Genomic DNA, 20,809 nt, shown 5'->3' with positions numbered 1-20,809 from the left:
GTACCCAGAGTAATTCCACCGTATTGAATCTAGGAACAGAATTCAATCGATTTCTACATTTCTGAACGATTTTTGAAGTAATCAAAGGACTACCCAACTGCTCGTCAATCATCCAGGATCCTTGAGAGGGTCATCCTGTGTGTCGGATTCGCTGAATCGAATTTTTTTTTTGGCATCAATTATATCTAGATATAGTGGAGAATATATGGGCAAAGTGATTTTTTGATATTCGGAGTTGTTCGGAAATTATAGTGTTAAACACGTGATAAGCCACATGCCAGATTTATGCCGATAGCTGTAGTTAAGTCTGTACGTTGAAATGCCATTCACTTTTTTCTCTAAGATGATCGCAGCGCCCTCTAACGTGGCAGCAGAAAAACACCTTTCTTTGGAGATGGCTGTTTAAATTACTATGTATTTCAATAACGAACTAAGCAATCGGGCTGGAAAAATTACTATACACGCTCAAGATATTAATAAATCTATGGTGAGTGGTATTTGTATCTTTATCCAGTTCTTCACAAAAAATTTCCAAAAAAAACAAAAAGAATTCCTTTACACGGAATACCCCCTTAATGCATTCGAGGATTATTAGAGGAGATTGAAGAAGCACCTCCAACTGCCGCACTCTAGACGATTTCCCTTATCTGGAATCTTAACGATAATCTCCTTCTCCAACTCTATTGGAAAGGTCTCGCATTCCATATGAATGGAATCTGTGGGAACACTGTCATGCGGCTTAGAGCGTTGATGACCGATATTTCTCTTCTGCTTGGAGGGACAGTCCCTATCTACATATTGCGGTGACTGACCACTGCATCCAGAAGATGCAGAATTTCCCCGGATGTAATGCGGCTAAAAACCGTGGTGAAATGTTTCTTCTAACTCTTCACACTCTGCTCGTCATCATGACCATCAAAAGATTTGCGACCAAGTGCAAATTCATCCTGATGCGGTGAACAGTTGATGCGATCTGAGACAGCTCCGCTCCCTGACCAGTCGTTCACCATTGTCAGTAGAGTTTTCAATCTTTTTCGTTCATCGTTTCGCTTCCACAATTTTGCAGTCAGCCAGATCTTGATCGATGGAATGCTAACATTGTATTCTCAGGAGAATCTGGTGAGTCGGGGGAAATGAAACGATTTGCTGACCGAGTCATTAGCTAAAGTTCAGCACAACTTGTAACACGACGAAGGAAAAAAACAAAAATTACATTTTTTTGGTTGAAATTACTTTATTTAACATAATCAACCAATAATAGTATTATGTATATAATTGGCATCGCGTAATTGAGATCTCAATAAAACAGAATACCACGTACAATAGATATGCATTGCAAGCACATTTAAATCGCATAGCATTTAAAATTATTTATATTTCATAGAAACAAAAATTTGGAACAAGTTCATTGTAATTCACACTTTCTTAAATCTGCAATTCATTTATTCGATTTCTGCTTTGTAAATTCGATAGACATTCTACACTAGCTAGCAAAACAATGATAGAAATTTATTTTTTCAGCATTAACAATTTTTCAGGATCATCACGCTGGTTATGTACTTTGTTTTAACATTATTTTATTTACATTGAATTTCACTTCGCATTATACATTCGTAATTCCAAAATGTTCTAATCTTTCATTCGTTTAAAATTGTTCTAAGAAGCAATTTGCTAATTTTCGTTTCCGTCTTTGATATTTGTACGTTTCAAATCACAGCATTTTAGATATTTAGTGTATGATACATTAGATTATCTATGATAGCATTTGGTAAGTGATATTTCGCCTGTAGATTCATTACTTCCTAGGGTTTCTGCATTTATATGACGAACTGGTATCAAAGGAATTGAGCAACTACTTTTTGGAAAGCATTTCATAGAAATTAAAAATTATCACTTGAAATTTCCAAGCAAATAGGCAAATGAATGATTTTAATTCACAATTCGTTAATTCTTTGCTTATATACTAGCTAAAAATGTATTGTTTAACAGCCAAAAGCGCATTGAAGCAGATATTGAGAATTTTATCGAAAACCTCCTACATAAATCTGGCAAAAGCATTCATGAAACAACAACTTTATATGTATCCGAAACGTGTGCCATAAAAGATCTTACTCCCAAAGTTGGGGTAACTGAACGAAAATTGCTAACTCAAGGAGAATTCATGGGAGTAAGTGTAATTAAAGGGAATCTAACTTCAATTAACTTAATAAACGTAAATGTAGTGCAATTCGATTCACTCATTCAAGAAATTTATCCTTCAAAATGAGTATACGACAATTGATCAGCAATTCACCACTACATATCTTCGATATAAGCTTTTAATAGGAAGGGGTAAGCTCCTATTTTCAAGGACATGTGTTGGAGTGCTTTGATGAACTTCCCTTATTCAATGTTCTGAACTTGGGAATTCCAATAACGAAGAAACATACTTATCCACACTATGTTCAATAGTTACGTTAGAAAGTAATCAAACGCAGAACACCATGGAAAAAGGACAAGATGCTGGCTATCTTTTGCTCCTAAGCGTCCCCGCAAATAGGAATAATTGCTTTAGCAGAGCAGAATATGTAGTAGTAATTCGCTTTCTATTCAAAGCATTTCCCTCAGTAATTAATTATTTTGCCTTTGAATCGTTAAAATTATTAGATAAACCATAACACTACAACAATTTTATCAATTTTTAACATAATTTTTCCCAGTTTTAAGCAACATAATAATCTATAATAAAACAGTAAATTCACTTTCTCATGTTTACTCATAATTATCCAACATAGCTTGTAAGATAAAACCATCCCAACTCCATTTCTTCAAATAAGACGAAAGATAAATAAACTTCTACTTAGAAATGATTGATTAAAATGAGTAAAAATACAGAACTCTAATAAAAAAATTATCAAAAATTGTATGTACAATAAAAGTGAAAATATTTATATAAACAATAAAAGTAATACGAGATATTGTTAAAATGGGATCCACTTGAACTTAACCTACTGGAACGTAATCCAGGCTTTACACTTCAATGGCTAACCAAACGAAGGCGCTAATTCACTATAAGCAATTGAGCGGTATAGCATTGCGGCGGATAATACTAATAATGAAGCTCTTCGTCCTTCCCCAACACCTCTCTTTCAGTCCTATTAAAACCCTTCAGAATTGTGCCGTTGAAGGACGCTATTAATTTTCATCTTCAACGGTGAGAAATCGAACTTCTTGAAACGCGGAAGCGATGCGAACTTTTTAGCCCCGCCCATGTCGTTCGACTTTTTCGCACACTTCTCCAGGTACTTGTTTGGTGAAAGTCGGGTCAGAGTCGCGTATTTTTGATATATCCGAGGACTACGCTCATTATTTTTCGTGTTCATTTCTTGTTCTCGCTCCGTTTTGGGGTGGCTTTCGGCACTGTGCAGTTGAGCATCGCTATCGCTGTTCAGATGGGGCTTATTTTCGTCAGATTTAATAACTGAATAGAGGGTCGACGAGGTTTTCAAAGCTCGCAATTTTACAGGCGGCTTTTGAGAGCCACCGCTATCCAGTCTTTTACGTTGGTCTAAAATTTTCTGAGGTGATGAAATGTATAAATTTTCACAATGGCTGACTTTCACGGTGTTCAAGTGGCGAATGTTGATTTTATCACTCACAGAATTCGATTTGCGTCGATGAGATTTTATGAGATCACAATTGTTTGGATAATAGGACGGAACTTTATCGTCAATGCTTGTTGATTTCCGGTGGGTTTTTTTGAGATCATCGTTTTCAGACTTTTCAAGAGGTTCTGCTGATATGTTTCCAGTCTTAGTAGTATTAGGCATGAGATTCTGATAGATATGACTGTTTCCTAAATTAATTTTCTCTGGCGATGGGGTACTAGCGTTCATATTCATAATTTCATAGATTTGATCGTCACAGGTTGCCTGCAAGTTAACTTCATTTTCCTTATCGCTGTCCGACGATTTTTTCCGGTCCTTCTGAATTGGGGCCATCACACAATAACCGGATAAATCATCAACTAAAACTTTTGATGGACGACTTGCACTATTCAAATTCGCACCAACCAAGTTCACAGTTGACATGTTGCAAGAGAAATTGAAGTTAGGTTGGATTTGATCTGAGACGTTCAAATCGAAGGTGAAACTCTCCGGAGTAGGGTTGCACGCTTGGAAAGGTATACATTCATTGGATAAAGCTTGATCGTCAGCAATGAAAACATTTGAATCAAACGACTCCAAGCTCACATCATCAAAGCTCTCAAAATTATCGAAAAGGCAAGGACTGGTGAGATCTGGCGTCGAAAAGCTGTTACGCTTGGACTTGAATCGGGATAATTTCTCCTCTTGATTCTTTTGACGAATGACCACCTGGGAGTTGGCATAGATTGGAGTCTCTGGAGTTTCAAGAACCTGTTGCTGAACAACTTCGAAATCTGCTAATTGGCTCACTTTACCCTCACTGACACTGGAAGAACGCTTCGAACGACTAAACATATTTTCTAAAACCACTAAATATTTCTTCTTTCTGGCTAGTTCAGTCTCGGGGTTTGTGTAGGAGCGAGGAATTGGCTGTTGATCAATTTCATTGGTGTTAATCCTCTTACGGACAGGTAGGATCGGTGCAGGAGGAGTTGATGTGACGATATTTCTGTAATTACAGACGGTAAAAATCAAGTTATCGGTATGGTAATAGCTTATATACAATTTTATTGCATCCCACTATTTTTCCAACGACATTTTTTTTTTTAATACTTACCCTTGTGGACTCCCTGTCTTCGGTGGCCTCATTTCTTCATATATTCCTGAAGCAATAGAGCCTCGCGACGTACGTCTTTGCAGGAAATCTCCATTCGGAATCTCTTCATAAATTCCAGATACACCAGAGACCCGACGTGACCAGTTTCCGCTATTTCAATCAAATTCAATTTTGTAATAATTTTAGAACTAAGAAAAAATATTTCTAAACTTACCTCTCTCTCGCATCTGGTATTTTCGGAAGCGGACCTAAAATATCCTGAAGGTCTCGGATGCTTTTAGTTTCTTCCATGACTCCAGAGGTCAATTCGAATATCGAATCTTTCCGGCCAGTTCTATCGACGCTATTCCGCTTCGCTTGCAACAGTTCTGCAACCGAAATTCAATTATGAAAGAATGTTGTCGCAATTACCGATCAACTACTGAACAATAACAAATTTGATTGCGGTCTACGTACCTTGCCGATGCAATTCCAAATTTTTCATGGATTTTTTCATCCATTTCATATGACGTGTGCAGCTCTGTTCTGAATCGAATGAGAGAAAAATACAGCATCGTTTGCGGTTTTGTTTCCAAAACAGTCCGTAAGAATAGGTTTTTGTACGTGACGCGGCTGAACGTATGGACAGACCCGGAATATTAATGCGTACACACAAATTTGCACTCTCGTCTTCGACATTGCGAATGAAGGTAATCCGTACGTAGCATGGAAAACACTTGATGGCTTCGATTTTGACGAGACATTTAGTCCAATTCTGGAAGAGATTTTGAAGAAAAGTTTCATTTATTTATGGCTAAGTTACCCCCCATATTGAGAGGTGATAGAAGTAATTGTACTTTAAAATGTATGCTTTTAATTATTTGAAAATTAGATTTAGAATCCTTTCTCTAGCCTTCTCCCTATTGAAATTCTGCTTTCCCGCTACAGTAGAACAATGGCCCCATATGACCCTTGACCTTGTTTGATTCAAAACAGTTCCCAATATTACTTAAATACGTTTGAGTTTTTGGATGTGGCTAATTAATCAGACGGCAATAGAGACTTCGCTATAGACATCATGATAGCTGTGCAAACTGGCAAGAGGCAAATTTTCAGTACGTTATATCTTATTAACGATTTATGATGTCCGGATTAGCTCAGTGTTTAGAGCGCTAGGCTTGGAGTTCAAATCTGACTGGTGGCAGAGGGATTTGCCTCTTGATTGGATGTTGGATAGCATCGACTCAACTGTAAATGAGTACCTAAGTAGTAATCTCGGGTGAGCGCAATGTTGACCACATTGCCTACTGGCTGGCGTTATGGTCTTGAATGAAGTGTTCTAACACGCTTCAAGGCCCTCATCCAATTGGATTGTCAAAGTCTACAATCGATTATACACAAAGCAACAATATAATCGATTTTTCGTCTCCGCACTTTCCTTTCGCTTCCTTGCAGTCTTCCTTCTTGCAACAACAAATTGCTGCCTCACCTGATTGCTCTCACACACTCATATTTTCTCCGAGGCCGCTTCAAATACGCTGGCAAACCAGTCGGCCTTAATCTTAATATGCCTGTGACTTACACTTAAGGTCTTCCCTGCTTGTTATAAAAGGCGACTAAAAGGGGTAGAAAATTGCGGGCTATTAAACTGAAAATTTCAAAACTTCACTGTTACCGAAACGTTAACAACCCCTCAGGTAGACTCACCTCACAGTTACGATATTTGGCTATCGAAAACGAACTACGATTTTTCTCAGGAATGTATGCACCCTCCTTGAGAATGGTATCGAGGGTCACCAAAATGCTCGTTTTCTCTAATTCGAGCGAGAATTCTAATGATATAAGAATGTCATTCTAGGCCTAACCTCTCCCTTCCCTCTTGCGGTAATATGTTTTTCTATTGTGGAAAATCGAGTGGTAGCAAACACGGTGTCGGTTTTTTTTTGTAATGGCTACCGCAAGGCGCACTTGCTTCACCTGGGAGCCGGTTTCTGATAGGATTCTGAATCCAAGATTCCGGCCCACATTAAGGATCACAGGATTGTACAGTGCTGTAAACGAACGGTAATTTCCTTTATAGTGGGGAGGATGTTTTCTACGAGCAAACGCAGATCAGGGGAGACTTTATAAAGGTGACGTTGCCATTGGTGGTCTGAATGCCAGATAGGCTCTGACAACACCGACCGTAACGATATTGATGCGAGGTTTGTTGATTTCTGCAGCCTTCACCACATCGTCATTGGTGGCACATGGTTCAAGCATAGAGCTTGTCATAAGGCCAGTTGGATTTTAACTGCCAGACAACGCACGAATAATCAGATCGACCACTTTACATTCAGCAGTAGATTTAGGAATTGTCTCCTGGATGTGCGTAATAAGACGCTGACATTGACCTCGAAAGGGATCACCATCTGATGGTCGGTTACGCTCGCTTGCGTATTGCACCCGCCACTATCTATCTGCATCAATTAATTTGTATGTCTAGGAAGCGTAGTTTCTGCCGACGGAGACATCGAACTGGATGTTACTCAACACATTAACAGCGCTAGATCTACCTACGCTGCCTAGTCTAAAATCGGGAAATGATTTTTTTTTTAACACTGAGATTGATCTGAGACTCTTCTGGGCTAATGTCCTTTCTGCGTTGCTATATAGAGAAGCACATGGAAAGAAACTGACACTGTTACTCAAAAGCTCCACACCTAGGTCATCACTTGTCTGCGTCGTATCCTCGGGATACGCAAGCCTGATACTATTACCAACGGAGAACTTGGTTGGCGGACAGCCCTAGCACCAAAACGCGTTGTGATCGGAAAGCGGAAGTGGCAGAGGGCAGGTCACACATTAAGGAGGGTCCACAATTAAACTGCTAGCTATGCCATGCAGGGGAATCCACTCTCCAAGAAGGTGGGCGACGAGTGAGTCGCCCCAAGGGCACTTGGCGCAGAACAGTAGAGAACAAGTGTAGACGCCTCAGGAAATTGCGGGAAAGCTAAAACGGCTTTCAGATAACCGTGAACGATAGTGCGTGGCTGTGGTTGAGGCGCTATACTCCGCCAGGTGGCAAATGCAAACCATATACATATATATAACGCAGACTGATTCATCGGATATTCTCCTGTAGGCGCAATATGTCCGGAGTGCACTTATGCAAAACCAATCCTTCTCTTATTTGTTCTATTTTTCAGTGTATCTGCCGCCATTGCTGGGGCTGCATATAGTAAGATAAAGTTTACCACGCTCAAAGTGAGGAATCGACGACTAGGGCTTGGTTCAGTTATTGTTGATATCATCCTTACGATCAGTGCTCCCGTGTTATAGTCGCTGAACACTCCGCATGCGATTTGAAGTTTAACCTCTGGTCACCAGGTACTGCTAAATACTTGTGTGCAACTTTGGAATGTATTGTTTATATTTCAATTTTGCTCTTCATAGATGGACGCTTTCTCTGCCTGCTGGTATGCACTACTTTCGTCTTATGTTCTGCGAACGATAGAACAGCATTCCCCAGGACTTAATGTCATATACTCCTTCATTCACATAAAGCTCGACTTCTGCGGAGAGGTATTAATTTCTACGTCTTCCATTGTGTAGGAAATGTTCCTTATTTAAGACGTGTGAAAATGCCTCGGCAAACATATTGTTCGCTATTTTGACTTCTGCCTTGAGAGTTTTGTTGCGGATGCTATCTAAGCGTGGCGCTTTTTTCCAAATATTTTTTTTTAAAGCTTCTAAGACCTCCTCCCCACTTATTATGGGAACTTCGGCGGTGGCTATTTCGACAGTGGAAAGGTTAGCGGTACTCACATTTTGTAGGAAAAAAATCGTTACTATTTCACTAAGCAGATTAGGGCAAAAAATGGGGTTAAGCATTTGCCTTTAATTTTCGACAATCTTGTCTTGTAGGTTCAACCAGGGGACCGTGTTAGCTTCCTTATACAGCCGCCTAAAGTGTTTACACTTACTTTGATGATAGCCACATGTAATTTCTTACGAGTTTTTGTATTCTTTATGTAGCTGCTCGTATCCAGATTGGTGACTGTTTCGCTGATTGCCTCTTCCAGAAACCATTCATATATGCTGTATGATTTAAAAAATGATGGCCTGATGGCTACTGTGTGTCTATTTTTCATTGACATCCCACTGGAGATTATTAGTTAAAATATCGTTAACAAATATGACATCTATCGCGGACCCCATTTCTTGCTTTCGAAAAGTTTTGACATATCCAGTGTTTGCAGAAATAAAATTTATATGAGACAGAGCTTCGAGTAATATACATGCGTTCGTTTCTCGGCTGCGTCACTCTTCAGCCCAAACGTTCAAATCGTTAGCTATTATCTTAGGGCTATGGTCGTTTGCATATATCGCTTGTCTCTCCACCATACACAGAAACTGCTCTCTCGTAAGGCCGCATAACAATTGTAGATGAATATTCCACATGTACATATCGCCGCTTTTCCGCAATCCAAACTCAACTGTATAATCTTTGTACTGCTCGTAAAAAACGGCGACTATTTTTTTTCAGATATCGTCAGGATAAACAGTTGCATCTTTCTGAGCAGTCTTTGGCAACGTAGCCTTTTTTCCGCGTTTGTGGTACAGCTCCGGCCTATCGTGTACATTTTTCGCCATATGCCCTGTCTGCATGTGTTTGCCTGTGTCTCTCTGGCATACGCATTTTTCGCAGAAACGTTGATACCGAATCACATGAAGTTTGGTGAGGAGGTAGAAACTGTGAAGACTCATACATGCAATGAGTTATATCATTCTACGTTGAGTTTAAGGGGGGTCCCAAAACCCCCAAAAGCAGTATGAAGCACGATATCTCCAACCGTATTATCAATGACAAAGTTACAGTAGCTCAAAGTTGTGTCTTCTGTGTAAATTCACTACAACCAAAAACATTAAATATCAATATCACACTAAAGTGAGTAGTACATTACACTTGAAAGCCTGCTATCATTACTAACCAACGTTCTGATGCAGATTCAGTAGTTGTAGAGACAAAATAAGGGCAAGTATGTTTTTAAGGTTTTGTGTAAAACAAAACCTTATTAAAATCGATTCAATGTCTGTCTGTCTGTCTGCCACACGCATTTTTCTCCAAAACGGCTAAACCGATCCAAACGAAATTTGGTGGACAGATGGGAACTATGAAATCCCACGCATACAGCGAGTGGCATAAATTTAGGTGGAGTTTAAAGGGGGGCTCCCCATACATGCAAAAGGGGGATTCAAAAAATTTTTTCACCGGTTATAGTTGTGTGGGGTATCAAATGAAAGGTCTCGATTTGTACTTTCCGAAACTGATATTAGTTTTGGCATAAATTGCAAAGTGCGTGAGTAAGGAGTCAAAATGTACGCATTTGAAGTGAGACAGGACTCATTTTCGGAAACTACCCGACCTAAAAATCCGAAAAAAATCGGGATGGTGCGCCTAGATGAAATCTAGGCCTCAAAATATGTCCCATTCCGATATCTGGTCAAATAAACTTGCTAATAGTATATTACTACTTTTTAGAAATTTACTGAAAAACCCCCCTTAAATTCATCCTAGGACTTCCGAATTTTGTGCCAGCATAGGGGACAATATTTCGTATATATGTGCCAAATTTCATAGAAATCAGGCAACTAACGCCAAAGTTATAGCAGTTCAAACTTAGCAATTTCGCGCGAGTTTTCTGCTTCCAAAGTCATGCAAATCAGATGCTGACGTCATAATTACCCGGAATAATTGACATTCGCGTGGAATATTAAAGTCACATTTATGAAGAATCTATTTATCTGCAGCCCTTTTTAAGGCTTTGTGTAAAACACTTATGTGAAACCTAATCTTCGAGAGATGTCACATTCCGGTATCTGCTCAAAAAATTTACTAATAGTATATTATCAACTTTTAGAAATAGACTAAAAAACTCCCCTTAAGTTCATCCTAAGTGTACTAAATTTTGCCCCGACATAGAGGACAGCCTCGTGCATACACATGCCAGGTTTCATGAAAATCCAACTATTAGTGGGAAAGTTATAGCAGTTCAAACTTATCAATTTCGTGCTAATTAACAGCATCCTAAGCCATACAAATCACATGCTGACGTCATAATTAACGAGAATAATTGAAATTCCAGTGAAATATTAAAATTCCATTCAAGAAGAATCTAATTCTCCCTAGCCCTTTTTAAGGTTTTGTGTAAACACAAAACCTTATTAAAATCGGTTTACTGTCTGTCTGTCCGTCTGTCTGTCTGTCTGTCTGTCCGTCACACGCATTTTTCTCGGAGACGGTTATAGCGATTGACACCAAATTTGGTAGAAAGGTGGGAACTGTGAACGCTCGCGCATACAGTGAATTACATCCTTTTACGTCGAATTTAAGGGGGGTCCCCATACATGCAAAAGGGGGGTGTAAAATTTTTTTTCATCAAATATAGTCATGTGAGGTATCAAATTAAAGGTCTCGATTAGTACTTTTCAAAACCGGTCTTAGTTTTGACATTCGTTGGAAGGGTGGGGAGCGCGGGGGGTTGAAAGTAATCACTTCTTTAAGGGGGCCATTCTCAGAAACTACCAAACCGAAAAATCTGAAAAAAATCAAGAGGCTGCCGCTATATGGTGCCTGGGCTCCGAAATACCTTCCATGCCGATATCCGTTTAAATAAAGTTAATAATAGTATATTACTACAATTTTTTGTAATTGGTTGGAAACCCCCCTTAAGTTCATCCTAGTACTATGAAATTTTGCAGTGATATAGGCTGTAATATAGAGCATGATCTTACCAGGTTTGGTGGAAATCGCACTATTACTAACAAAGTTATAATACCTCAAATTTGTTGCTTCTTTGAAAATTGAAGACTATGAATGTCAATATCACCCGCAAGTGGATACTCTCACATAATATATGGATATATTACGTGCTACGTACTAAGAAATACACAAAACCTTTCGTACCTGAAGCGTCCAGCTTCCGGTTTCCCGACTTGTTTATATTTGATATTGGTTAAATTGTTTTCATTCGCTAATAATATTAAACTCAGAGCGTGAAGCGTATGAGGTTGACCATTATCAACACAGGGCTTTCCATCAAATGATTTATTTAAATCGCTTTCTAGAAAATAGAGGGCAATGGAATTTTTAGCTATATTACACGGAGCTGTCGTGCACTCGTCGCTCCTCACATCTTTTTCTTTTTCTTTAGCCTTCAGTTCACAAGCGGGGTCGGCTCGTAATGATCGGTTTCGTCATTTTATTTTATCAAATGCCTCATCAGGATGTAATCGCGAGATCTTTAAATCCCCATCCAGCGTATCAAGCCACCATTGTGTTGGCGGGTTTTTGGTTGCTTACCATTGCTTTCGATGTTCTGATCAATGCTGGTTGTTGAATTCTCGTTAGCGTGAATTACGTGACCACACCATTGAAAACGCCTCTCTTGCAGTTTTCCCACGATCGATGCAAACCCATATCGATCGCGGATATTCTCATTTCAGACGTAATCAAAACGTGTCACGCCACCAGTGCAATGTAACATCTTCGTCCCCATTACCGCAAGACGCCGTTCATTGTCCTTTATAGTCGGCCAACACTCAGAACTATAGAGTGGCAGACGGACGACATTGCAGTAAATTTTAGATTTGGCACGTGCGCTGATACGTCGATCACAAAGAACTCCAGTTGGGGAATGCCACTTCATCCAGATTGCATTAATGCGTGAAACAATTTCATTACGCAGTTCTCCATTGGCTGATAGCGTTGATTCGAGATATTTAAATCGCTGAGTTCTGGCAATGGAAGTAACCTGCCCTTCGAGATACTTAAATCGCTCAGTTCTGGCAATGGCAGTAACCTGCCCAGAACTGAACGATTTCAATATCTCGGGTCAATGCTATAAGCCAATGGAGAACTACGTTATGCTCCTCACATAGGGAAACACAAAACCTTTTATATCTGAAGCGTCAAGCTTCCGGTTTCCCGACTTGTTTTAAACTTGTTTCCTCGATAGAGAAAAATTTGGTTATGGCGACTCCATTGTGCTAAACGTCAGCCCGGATCGAGGTCATCGATTGGTCAACTTAGAACTTACGGTTATAGGCCGGTTTCATCTATATTCAGAGAAAGACATTTACCGCTAAGCCGATTTTGTTTCGCATTTTCTGTCCAGAATGAATTTTATTTGGGGATTAATTAATCTCGAATATTTTCTATCCTTACAGGGATAGTGGGGAAAAAATAAGAGGTAGATGAAGAAATGATTATAAACAATAAAACTAGAAGAAAAAATAAACGGAGAACTTAACAAACGGAAATGTTAGAAACGATTAATGAAGTTTGAAAAAAATACTTAACTTTTAAGTTTGAAATGCAATTTTTTTTACTCAAATGTAACTTATAATAATACATTTATCCCGATAATATATATTCGAAGATGTGGTTATCATTTAACATTTCGTCTTCTGAACAGCGCAAAATTCAGTAACTGAGATGATAATTGAAAATTTAACCTGACACGAATAATGTGGTAGAATAGACGTATGAAGCGGGAAAGTGAAGGAAAAATGCAATATATTATGGTATTAAATTTTCGTTGTCTCACACCTAATGATAGCTGATATTCCTCAATTAAAGGGTTTACTTAAGAATTTATTTTGTTCAAGGAAAAAAAAAGTAAATTCATATCAAGTTTTTATGTAAACAAATGGAAAATTATTTTGAGCTAATTACTATGCACTGAGTGGCGATGAGAAGAAGGAATAAAGTTTATACATTTGCTTTAAGAATTTTGGAATGTGTTTACTGTGGTAAAAGAATAATAATCAAGCATTGAATAGAAGTTCGCAAATAGTTATAATAATCCTGGAACTCGTCATAGAAATCTCAAAAACTTCGACAGAGAGCAGACTGCTTTCCGCTCCGAATATCCATCGACCACATCAACACTCTACGGATCATTTCGGAGTAGTGCGTGGAATTTAGATCTTCGCTGCACCTGCTCTTCATCGGTTTCGAGGAAATTTTCGATAGCGTGAACAGGGAGTGTATCTTGAGTGCTCTTCGTAAGAGGGGCATTCTGGAGAAACTAGTAGCTAGAGCGACATGTAATGGCGCAAAATCTCACCAGGGTAAAACCTCGGAGGATTTTGAGACCCAAAGCGGAGTCCGCCAAGGTTTCACCCTGTCACCGATATTATTTCTTCTTGTTATCGATGACATTCTTCATGCTGTTCTGTCCGGAGCACGTGGAGAAATTCAATGGCTATGACATCTTTCTCAAACACCTTGACTGCGATGATAACATCTGTTTGCTCTCTCACCGGGTCATGGTTTTTGGCCAAATGGCTGTGGATTTGGAAACAGAGTCAAGTAAAGCTGGACTAAAGATAAACACCAACAAAATCAAGATTATAATTCTAGCGGGTCGTCGAACTCTCCCTATCTGCATTAATGGGCAGAGCATCGAAAGAGTCGATCAATTTGTATGTCTTGGAAGCGTGGTTTCTGTCGACAGCGGCACCGAACTAGATATTGACCAACGTATTAACAGCGCTAGATCCGCTTTCACTGCCCTGTCTAAAATCTGGAAATACAGTTACTTCAGTACTAAGATGAAGTTCTGCGATTCTAATTGTTCTGTGCTAACGTTCTGTCTGTGTTGCTATATGGAAGTAGCACATGCAAAGGTAACTCCACTTTTACTTAAATGCTCCAAGCTTTCGTCAATACCTGTTTGCGTTGTATCATCGGAGTACGCTGCCCTGACACTATCTCAAACGAACGACTTGGTCGGCGCACTGGCGTGGCACTCGTATGCGATATGATAGAAGTACGGAAGTGGAAGTGGATAGGTCACACATTAAGGAAGGACGACAATTTCATCGCGGGCTGTGCCATGCGGGCTCCCAAGATGGCCGACCACTGGGTCGCTTCAAGAGCACTTGGCGCAGAACAGTAGAGGAGGAGTGCGAGCGTCTCGGGACGTCGTGAGGGGAGCTAAAACGCATTTCAGGTTACCACGAGCGATGGCGCGTAGGTGTGGGCGACGCGCTATACCCCAACAATGGGTGTATACTGAATAGACGTTGACTTTGTTTTACCTCGCCCCAGGAAAACGTCAGTCCTCCCTAGTATTTAGGGTTTCACATATTATGTGTGGGCGACCATTTTGGTTGGGATGGGCCGCTACAAGGCCACCATGTCGACTGGCTCCCCATGAAGAAGAAAAGAAAATGGGCACCACTGGCAGGGAGATAATATTTGAGAACCAAGAGCCCCGAGGGGGTTATATTTTTTCCCAGACCGAATACTATAATAAAGTACCAAAATAAATAATGATAGAAAATTGGTGTTGCCCAAATTTTTCTTAAAGAACGAAAATATTAAAAATGATAGTAAAATATTTTTAAAAAATTCTGACTTATAATAATAATAATAATAATCGTTGGCGCAACAATCCATATTGGATCAAAGCCTTGAAGTGTGTTAGAGCACTTCATTCAAGACCGTAACGGTACACCACAGTACACTGTGGGAGGCAATGTGGTCAGCATTGCGCTCGCCCGAGATTATTACCCTGATTTGACTCAGGTACTCATTCACAGCTGAGTCGACTGGTGTCCGACATCCAGTCACGATAACAAATTCCTCTGCCCCCCTGACTTGGAAATGAAAAAGTGTGAATTTGAAATTGGAAACTCTGAAATTGACTTGGAAAAGTATAAATAGGTTTGGAAAGTTCTGAATCAGTCTTACAAAGTCTATAGCATCCATGCAGGGTTTTTCGCCACTAAGCCTTGGCTGTGGACACTATGTTCAACTAACTTTTCTCGACTTCTCTTTTCCTTCCTCCTTCAGAAATCGAATGCTCCCATCAATCATTTCACAAAATTGGTTTAAACTCGTCCAGTGCAGGTAAAAAAGATAAGACACCCCATGTTTTCCATGAAATCTTAAAATAATAAAACAATTCCAAGAAGGTCTGTATACGAGCACATCCAAGATAGCGGCACCGAATTACATTCTCCTGAGTAATTAGCTGGGGGTTTCCCCGAAAACATATCAAGTGATTGAAGAAATTCGAATTTCAGGTGGATAAAAAAGATAAGACACCAAGGAAAAATCATTCTCTGGTCATTCGAGTGTGAACATTTGACCAGTAAAGAAGACGAAAGGTATTAATAGAATTGGCTTTTAACATTTGAAGGTGATTTTTAGTAAATTTTGTTTGGTGAATAGATGATAATGGGTACAGGTAAGCGGTTGACTACGGCGGAATCAAAGATTATACAAACATTACATGAGGAAGGCAAGCCCAAAGCGGAAATTGTTCGGATTACGAAGCGCAGCAGATGTGCCGTTCGTAATGTTATTCGGGATCCCAAAAATTACGGGAAAAAAGTGTCTGCAGGGCGGCGAAGAGTGGTAAGTCCTCAATCTGAATGGAGAATTATTAGATTAGCATCCAATTCTACGCTAACCGCTCAGCAAATCGCAGGCAAGGCAGGTGTTGACATTGCCATTAGAAATGTCCGAAACATTATCGCACGAGCAAAGCATCTTAAGCGCCGCAAATTACAGAGAAAACCGCCTCTCATAGAAAAGCACAAACTGCCCAGAATGGCTTTTGCAGAAAATCACTTGCCTTAGAAGAAAAGATGGCGCCGTGTAATTTTTACAGACTAGACTATAGGTTTCAGCTATTATTTCCATGACTTAAGGAAGGAAGAGAGAGTGTTAAGCAAAAGACAGTTTAGTGGCGGAAGTGTAATGGTTTGGGCTGCTACAGCATAAAATGGGCAATCAACTATTCGGTTTTTAAGTAGGAAAATAGACAGCTCCGGTATGTGCAAATGCTACGTGAGGAATTTAGCGACAATTTGGGAGCAATCGTGGATCAACCGTTCATTTTCCAGCAAGATAATGCTGCGATTAATAGTGCAAAGGTCGTTAAGCAGTATTTGCAACAGCAACACACTGATGTCCTCGATTTTCCGGCGAGGTCTCCTGACTGAAATATAATCCAGAATTGTTGGGGGCAGCTGACCCGAATTGTTTATGCTGAATAAAAGCAATTTGAAGACGTAAACGAATCAAAAAACGCTACTATTTTTGGAATGGTAGAAATTATAAAAAAGAAAGGGGGCTTAATAAAATATTAAAATATCCTAAAAACAACTGGGATTTATTACTTGAATTGCATTCTAAAATGCCTAAATATAAAGTGTCTTATCTTTTCTAGCTTCCTGAAATCCGACTTTCTTTAATTACTGGATGTTTTATACGGGGAAACCCCAGGTAATTACTCAGGAGAATGTAATTACTGTATCTCTGGCCGGATATATAGAAAAGGAGATCATTCAACAGTTAATTTGCATCGTCGCGTCCGCTCGTTTCGAGTAATTTCCGGGCTCCAAAGACTTGTGGCTACTCAAGGATTTGTGGAGGACTATCTTCTTTAGAAGGTATTGCAACTGAATGTTAACAATCCTTTCAAATTTGGACAATTGAACTCTGATCTCTGGAAACTATTCCTCAAACAAGCAGTGCCGACCGCAAATTCTTAAAACAAAGCCCACACTTCAAATTATATTTAGGCGTTAAATATAAGGTTTATGTAGAAGCTAGATTATGGTTTGCGGCGGGGATTTGTCATAAAATCAGCTGAAAATTAGGCGCGCATGGAAATCGATTTTCATGTTTTCATTCGTTCTTCTTATTCACCCCAAAGCGGCGGATGTATTGCTGGAAATTTTAATGTGTGCTTTTGTCTTTTTAACACCACAATAAATAAACAAAAAATAAACAAGTAAAGACCAAAGGCCTTGAATGGCTCACTCACCCTCAGCAGCATCACATCCGACCTTTTTTCATTGAGATCGCACTTTACTTCCATGAACATCGAAATCTCGTTATTTTCCATTCTGTGTACAACTCCAAACTGCACTTGTTGCCAACAAATTCGCCGAGTTTAATTCATAAACGTATCAAACAAATTGATGCTAGCAAGCCAAGGGTTGATGTCAACATGGGGACTGAACTTTGGAAACTGAGCCTTTCAACCACTTCTGACCTCGAACTCTTGAATTAAATCAGACACTGGACGATGTGGCGCATGGTGTCAACGACTTTCAGTAGGATTTTGCCGTTAAATCAAACTAATAAACACTAAAAACCAGAGAAACGGTAAAACCACCACACCCGAAACTGAAAAGTCAACACAAAACAGTTCCGAGTCGCAGTGACGGCAACTGACATGCTCAGACAAAATTCACTTCACGTCCTGTGTGTTGGTGACATTGTGCAGTTCCAAATTTCAAAACAATATCGATGTTTGTTTACATTCCGACAGGCTGAGCAACATTTAAACAAAAAATCAAGTGACGTTTAATGACCACCCACTGCTGTCAGCATTCACCTAAAGACTTGGGACCGGGACCTGGATTGTTTACAACATCGAAATCATGGCCTTCGTTAGTGACTTAGTGATTAGCCCAAATGTAATTCCCTGGTCACTAGTGCCAGCCGTGTTTGTAGGACTGTGGGCCTTGATCTTCATCGACTTCAAGGTAGGAGACGTATTTCCCAATTGTTCTTTCCTCACCGGTTCCAATCCCATTCCAGAACTTCATGGGAAGCAAAGTCGCATACACAGTATTCACCGCTAAGGATCCGATTAATTGTTACCAAGATTATAAGAGTTCAGATAGCAAAGCGGAATAAATGAGTTAGTTTAGAAACGTTGTTTTCATGGAGTATGACTCCTAAGGTTACTAATACGTATGGCACGGAGTGATGACGTGATGTGGTTTTGTGGTTTACATCACGTAGGCTTTCTCTGACGTTGCCTTGTATTCTCCGAATTTGTGCGACTTTTATTTTCCCGATATGGATAAGCTAAAATGACATGTGAATGAGCAGGGAATTATGACAAATATTTCAGATTCAATATTTGATAAAGAATTAGTGTGTTCCGTAAGAAACAACAACTTTCAAATTCTTCCGTACCTCAGTATTTTTTAACTAAAAACGTGGGTTATTGTCAATATAAGCCTTAAAATCCCAATAAGAAAGTAGCGATTTCAATGAATGCGGTTCGCCACATCATAAAGGTGTGGAATCCTCCAAGTTGGACATAAAATGGGGCGACCCACTGCGGAAGCTAGCAGTTCGAAACCAATGCGAAGTCATTCGCAATCTACAGAAAAGTCCGCTGAAAAGCGGCGCCAGACTTTTAAACCATACGCAAAATATTGTGGGTAGCGGAGTTTCATAATCATCCGGGCAGAAGGAAACCATTTATCCTCGAAAGTAATCGAGAAAGCAGACTGCCTTTGTGGAAGAGCGGGCTATAAAATTCTTAGACGTTTGGTATTCAATTCTATGGTCAGGCATTCTGTTTGAGTTTGATTGAGAGCAGTATGTCTGTAAATATGCCAATACCGGTCTTAAAACTCCCAGAATAACTGCAATTTTCAGGCATAGTGGGGGGAATCAGTTAGCAAAGCGGTCAGAGTGAATAGATTGGTATTTATTGACTAGAACATGAAAAACAAGTATACTCTAAAGTGCTACGTTTTACTTCGTTATAAAACGAAACTTTAGGCAAACTGCAACCTATCTTCCAACAGGGCAACAACCCCGAATACACTTCCTTCTCGACACGAGAGTGGTTGTTGTATAATATCGCACGTCAATTCCGTATGCATGGTTGAACATCTGTAGCATTTGGTTGAACTCCAGGTCATGATGTATATGACATATTTCTAAAAAATGATTTCCGGAAGGCAATGTAGAAAGCGGAGGATGTTGATACGCTCGGAGCCTTTGGAAGCGGGATCTAATGAGAGCTGCATGCAATTTTCAAGACGTTTCTTCATCTGAAACATGAAAAATGAAGAACAGTAACACAAAATTCTAAATTTTAACTCACATTGAAATGATCCTTACAACAATATAAACCTGACTGGAAAGATACGGAATTTGGTCGGAAAATGACGTATTTCTTACAAATATTTCCTTTCGAGACGGCTAAAAAAGTTTTTAGGGGTTTTTTGTGGAATTATTTGTGCATTCAGGCACGAAACAATATACTTTAGCCGTCTTTTTGACATTTCACGGCCAAAATTAACTTTGATGTTTTGATGAGCAATTGTCAGTTGCCTGTCAACTGAAACTTCCTGACTTGGCTTGATGTGACGTTACACACAGTGCGTTTGAATTTAGCTAAAATTTGAAATGCTTTAATTTTAAAAATATAATTTTTTTTTCAAAAACAATCTTTGAGAGTTTGTATAAAAATGATTAATTATTACTGAAATTTTAGAAAGTTAGAAGAATTGAAAATAAAGTAGAAGTTCGATGATAGTTGGTTGATTTTAATTACAATCCATTTCTTTTTCTTGCTGTGGCAATAATTTTGTTGTTCTTGGTTGAGTTCTTTTTTTGCTTTTCTTGTCTGATTTGTATTACGTAGGAATACATTTTTTGTTTTGTGTTTTCGTTGCATAATTGGGCAAAATCGTAATCTTGATTATAATTACGATGCACACTGACAGGCGATGATTACGATTGTCATTCAATCATGAAATCATGAGTAGTGCCTCTTGTGCTTTAGGATAGTGTTGGGCATATTTGTATTCGTAAATACGAATATGAATGTATTTACACAAGTAAATACGAATATGAAAGTGAATACAAACGTATTCGTAATTACAAGTACGAAATGTTAGTATTCGCCTGGATAGCGAATATCAGCGCCTTAGTGATCTGATCATGTTGTACGTATGTATGGAGAAGTCGTGTTCCAATAAGAAAATTAAAGGGCGTTGAAGGTGTAAACATAAACATGTACAGGGTGCGGCAGTATAACTTCCTTTTTTCAAAACTCAATAAAAACTATTGTATGCATCGGAAAATATTTATTTATTTTTTATAATGTAGGTACATGTCTAAAGTTTTTATTTACATTGCTTTGAAGATCAAATCTGTTAGGTGACGTCCCCCATTCTCCATACATTGCGTAAACCGATTTCTGGCGTTTGACTCTTGTTAGCATAGCAGGTGTTATGTTGGCAATTTCTTCTTGGATGTTGGTCT

The 20,809-nt window shown here is 39.2% G+C and overlaps 2 protein-coding genes and 1 long non-coding RNA gene across 3 annotated transcripts; 1 reads left to right on the top strand and 2 right to left on the bottom strand.

The window, feature by feature from the left end:
- Positions 1-1,355: 1,355 nt before the first annotated feature.
- On the bottom strand, positions 1,356-17,952 carry LOC119646199. The gene is made up of 5 exons (XM_038046582.1): positions 17,553-17,952; positions 5,200-5,497; positions 4,958-5,111; positions 4,744-4,893; positions 1,356-4,635 (listed from the first exon to the last, which is right to left on the bottom strand). The coding sequence occupies exons 1-5, from the start codon at positions 17,631-17,633 to the stop codon at positions 3,138-3,140; spliced, it is 2,181 nt and encodes a 726-aa protein (XP_037902510.1). The 5' UTR covers positions 17,634-17,952; the 3' UTR covers positions 1,356-3,137.
- Positions 17,953-18,072: 120 nt separating this feature from the next.
- Positions 18,073-18,450, top strand: LOC119646200. The gene is made up of 2 exons (XM_038046583.1): positions 18,073-18,279; positions 18,335-18,450. The coding sequence occupies exons 1-2, from the start codon at positions 18,175-18,177 to the stop codon at positions 18,431-18,433; spliced, it is 204 nt and encodes a 67-aa protein (XP_037902511.1). The 5' UTR covers positions 18,073-18,174; the 3' UTR covers positions 18,434-18,450.
- Positions 18,451-19,220: 770 nt separating this feature from the next.
- Positions 19,221-19,972, bottom strand: LOC119646201. Its single transcript, XR_005248700.1, has 2 exons — positions 19,661-19,972; positions 19,221-19,590 (listed from the first exon to the last, which is right to left on the bottom strand). It is a non-coding gene; the product is annotated as an uncharacterized LOC119646201 (long non-coding RNA).
- Between the last annotated feature and the right edge of the window lie 837 nt (positions 19,973-20,809).

Source organism: Hermetia illucens, chromosome 1 (genome assembly GCF_905115235.1).
Source record: "Hermetia illucens chromosome 1, iHerIll2.2.curated.20191125, whole genome shotgun sequence".
NCBI lineage: Eukaryota > Metazoa > Arthropoda > Insecta > Diptera > Stratiomyidae > Hermetia > Hermetia illucens.
The sequence above is the reverse complement of the archived record's forward strand: the minus strand, read 5'-3'. Positions and strand labels throughout refer to the sequence as shown.

What these genes read in the sequence shown, in the direction of transcription:
- LOC119646199 (XM_038046582.1), bottom strand. Translation starts at nt 17,633, where the DNA reads ATGGAAAATAACGAGATTTCGATGTTCATGGAAGTAAAGTGCGATCTC. An exon ending in ATACCAGATGCGAGAGAGAG is followed by an intron (nt 4,894 to 4,957) that starts GTAAGTTTAGAA and finishes TGATTGAAATAG; the next exon opens with CGGAAACTGGTCACGTCGGG. An exon ending in AAGACAGGGAGTCCACAAGG is followed by an intron (nt 4,636 to 4,743) that starts GTAAGTATTAAA and finishes CTGTAATTACAG; the next exon opens with AAATATCGTCACATCAACTC.
- LOC119646200 (XM_038046583.1), top strand. Translation starts at nt 18,175, where the DNA reads ATGGCCTTCGTTAGTGACTTAGTGATTAGCCCAAATGTAATTCCCTGG. An exon ending in TGATCTTCATCGACTTCAAG is followed by an intron (nt 18,280 to 18,334) that starts GTAGGAGACGTA and finishes ATCCCATTCCAG; the next exon opens with AACTTCATGGGAAGCAAAGT.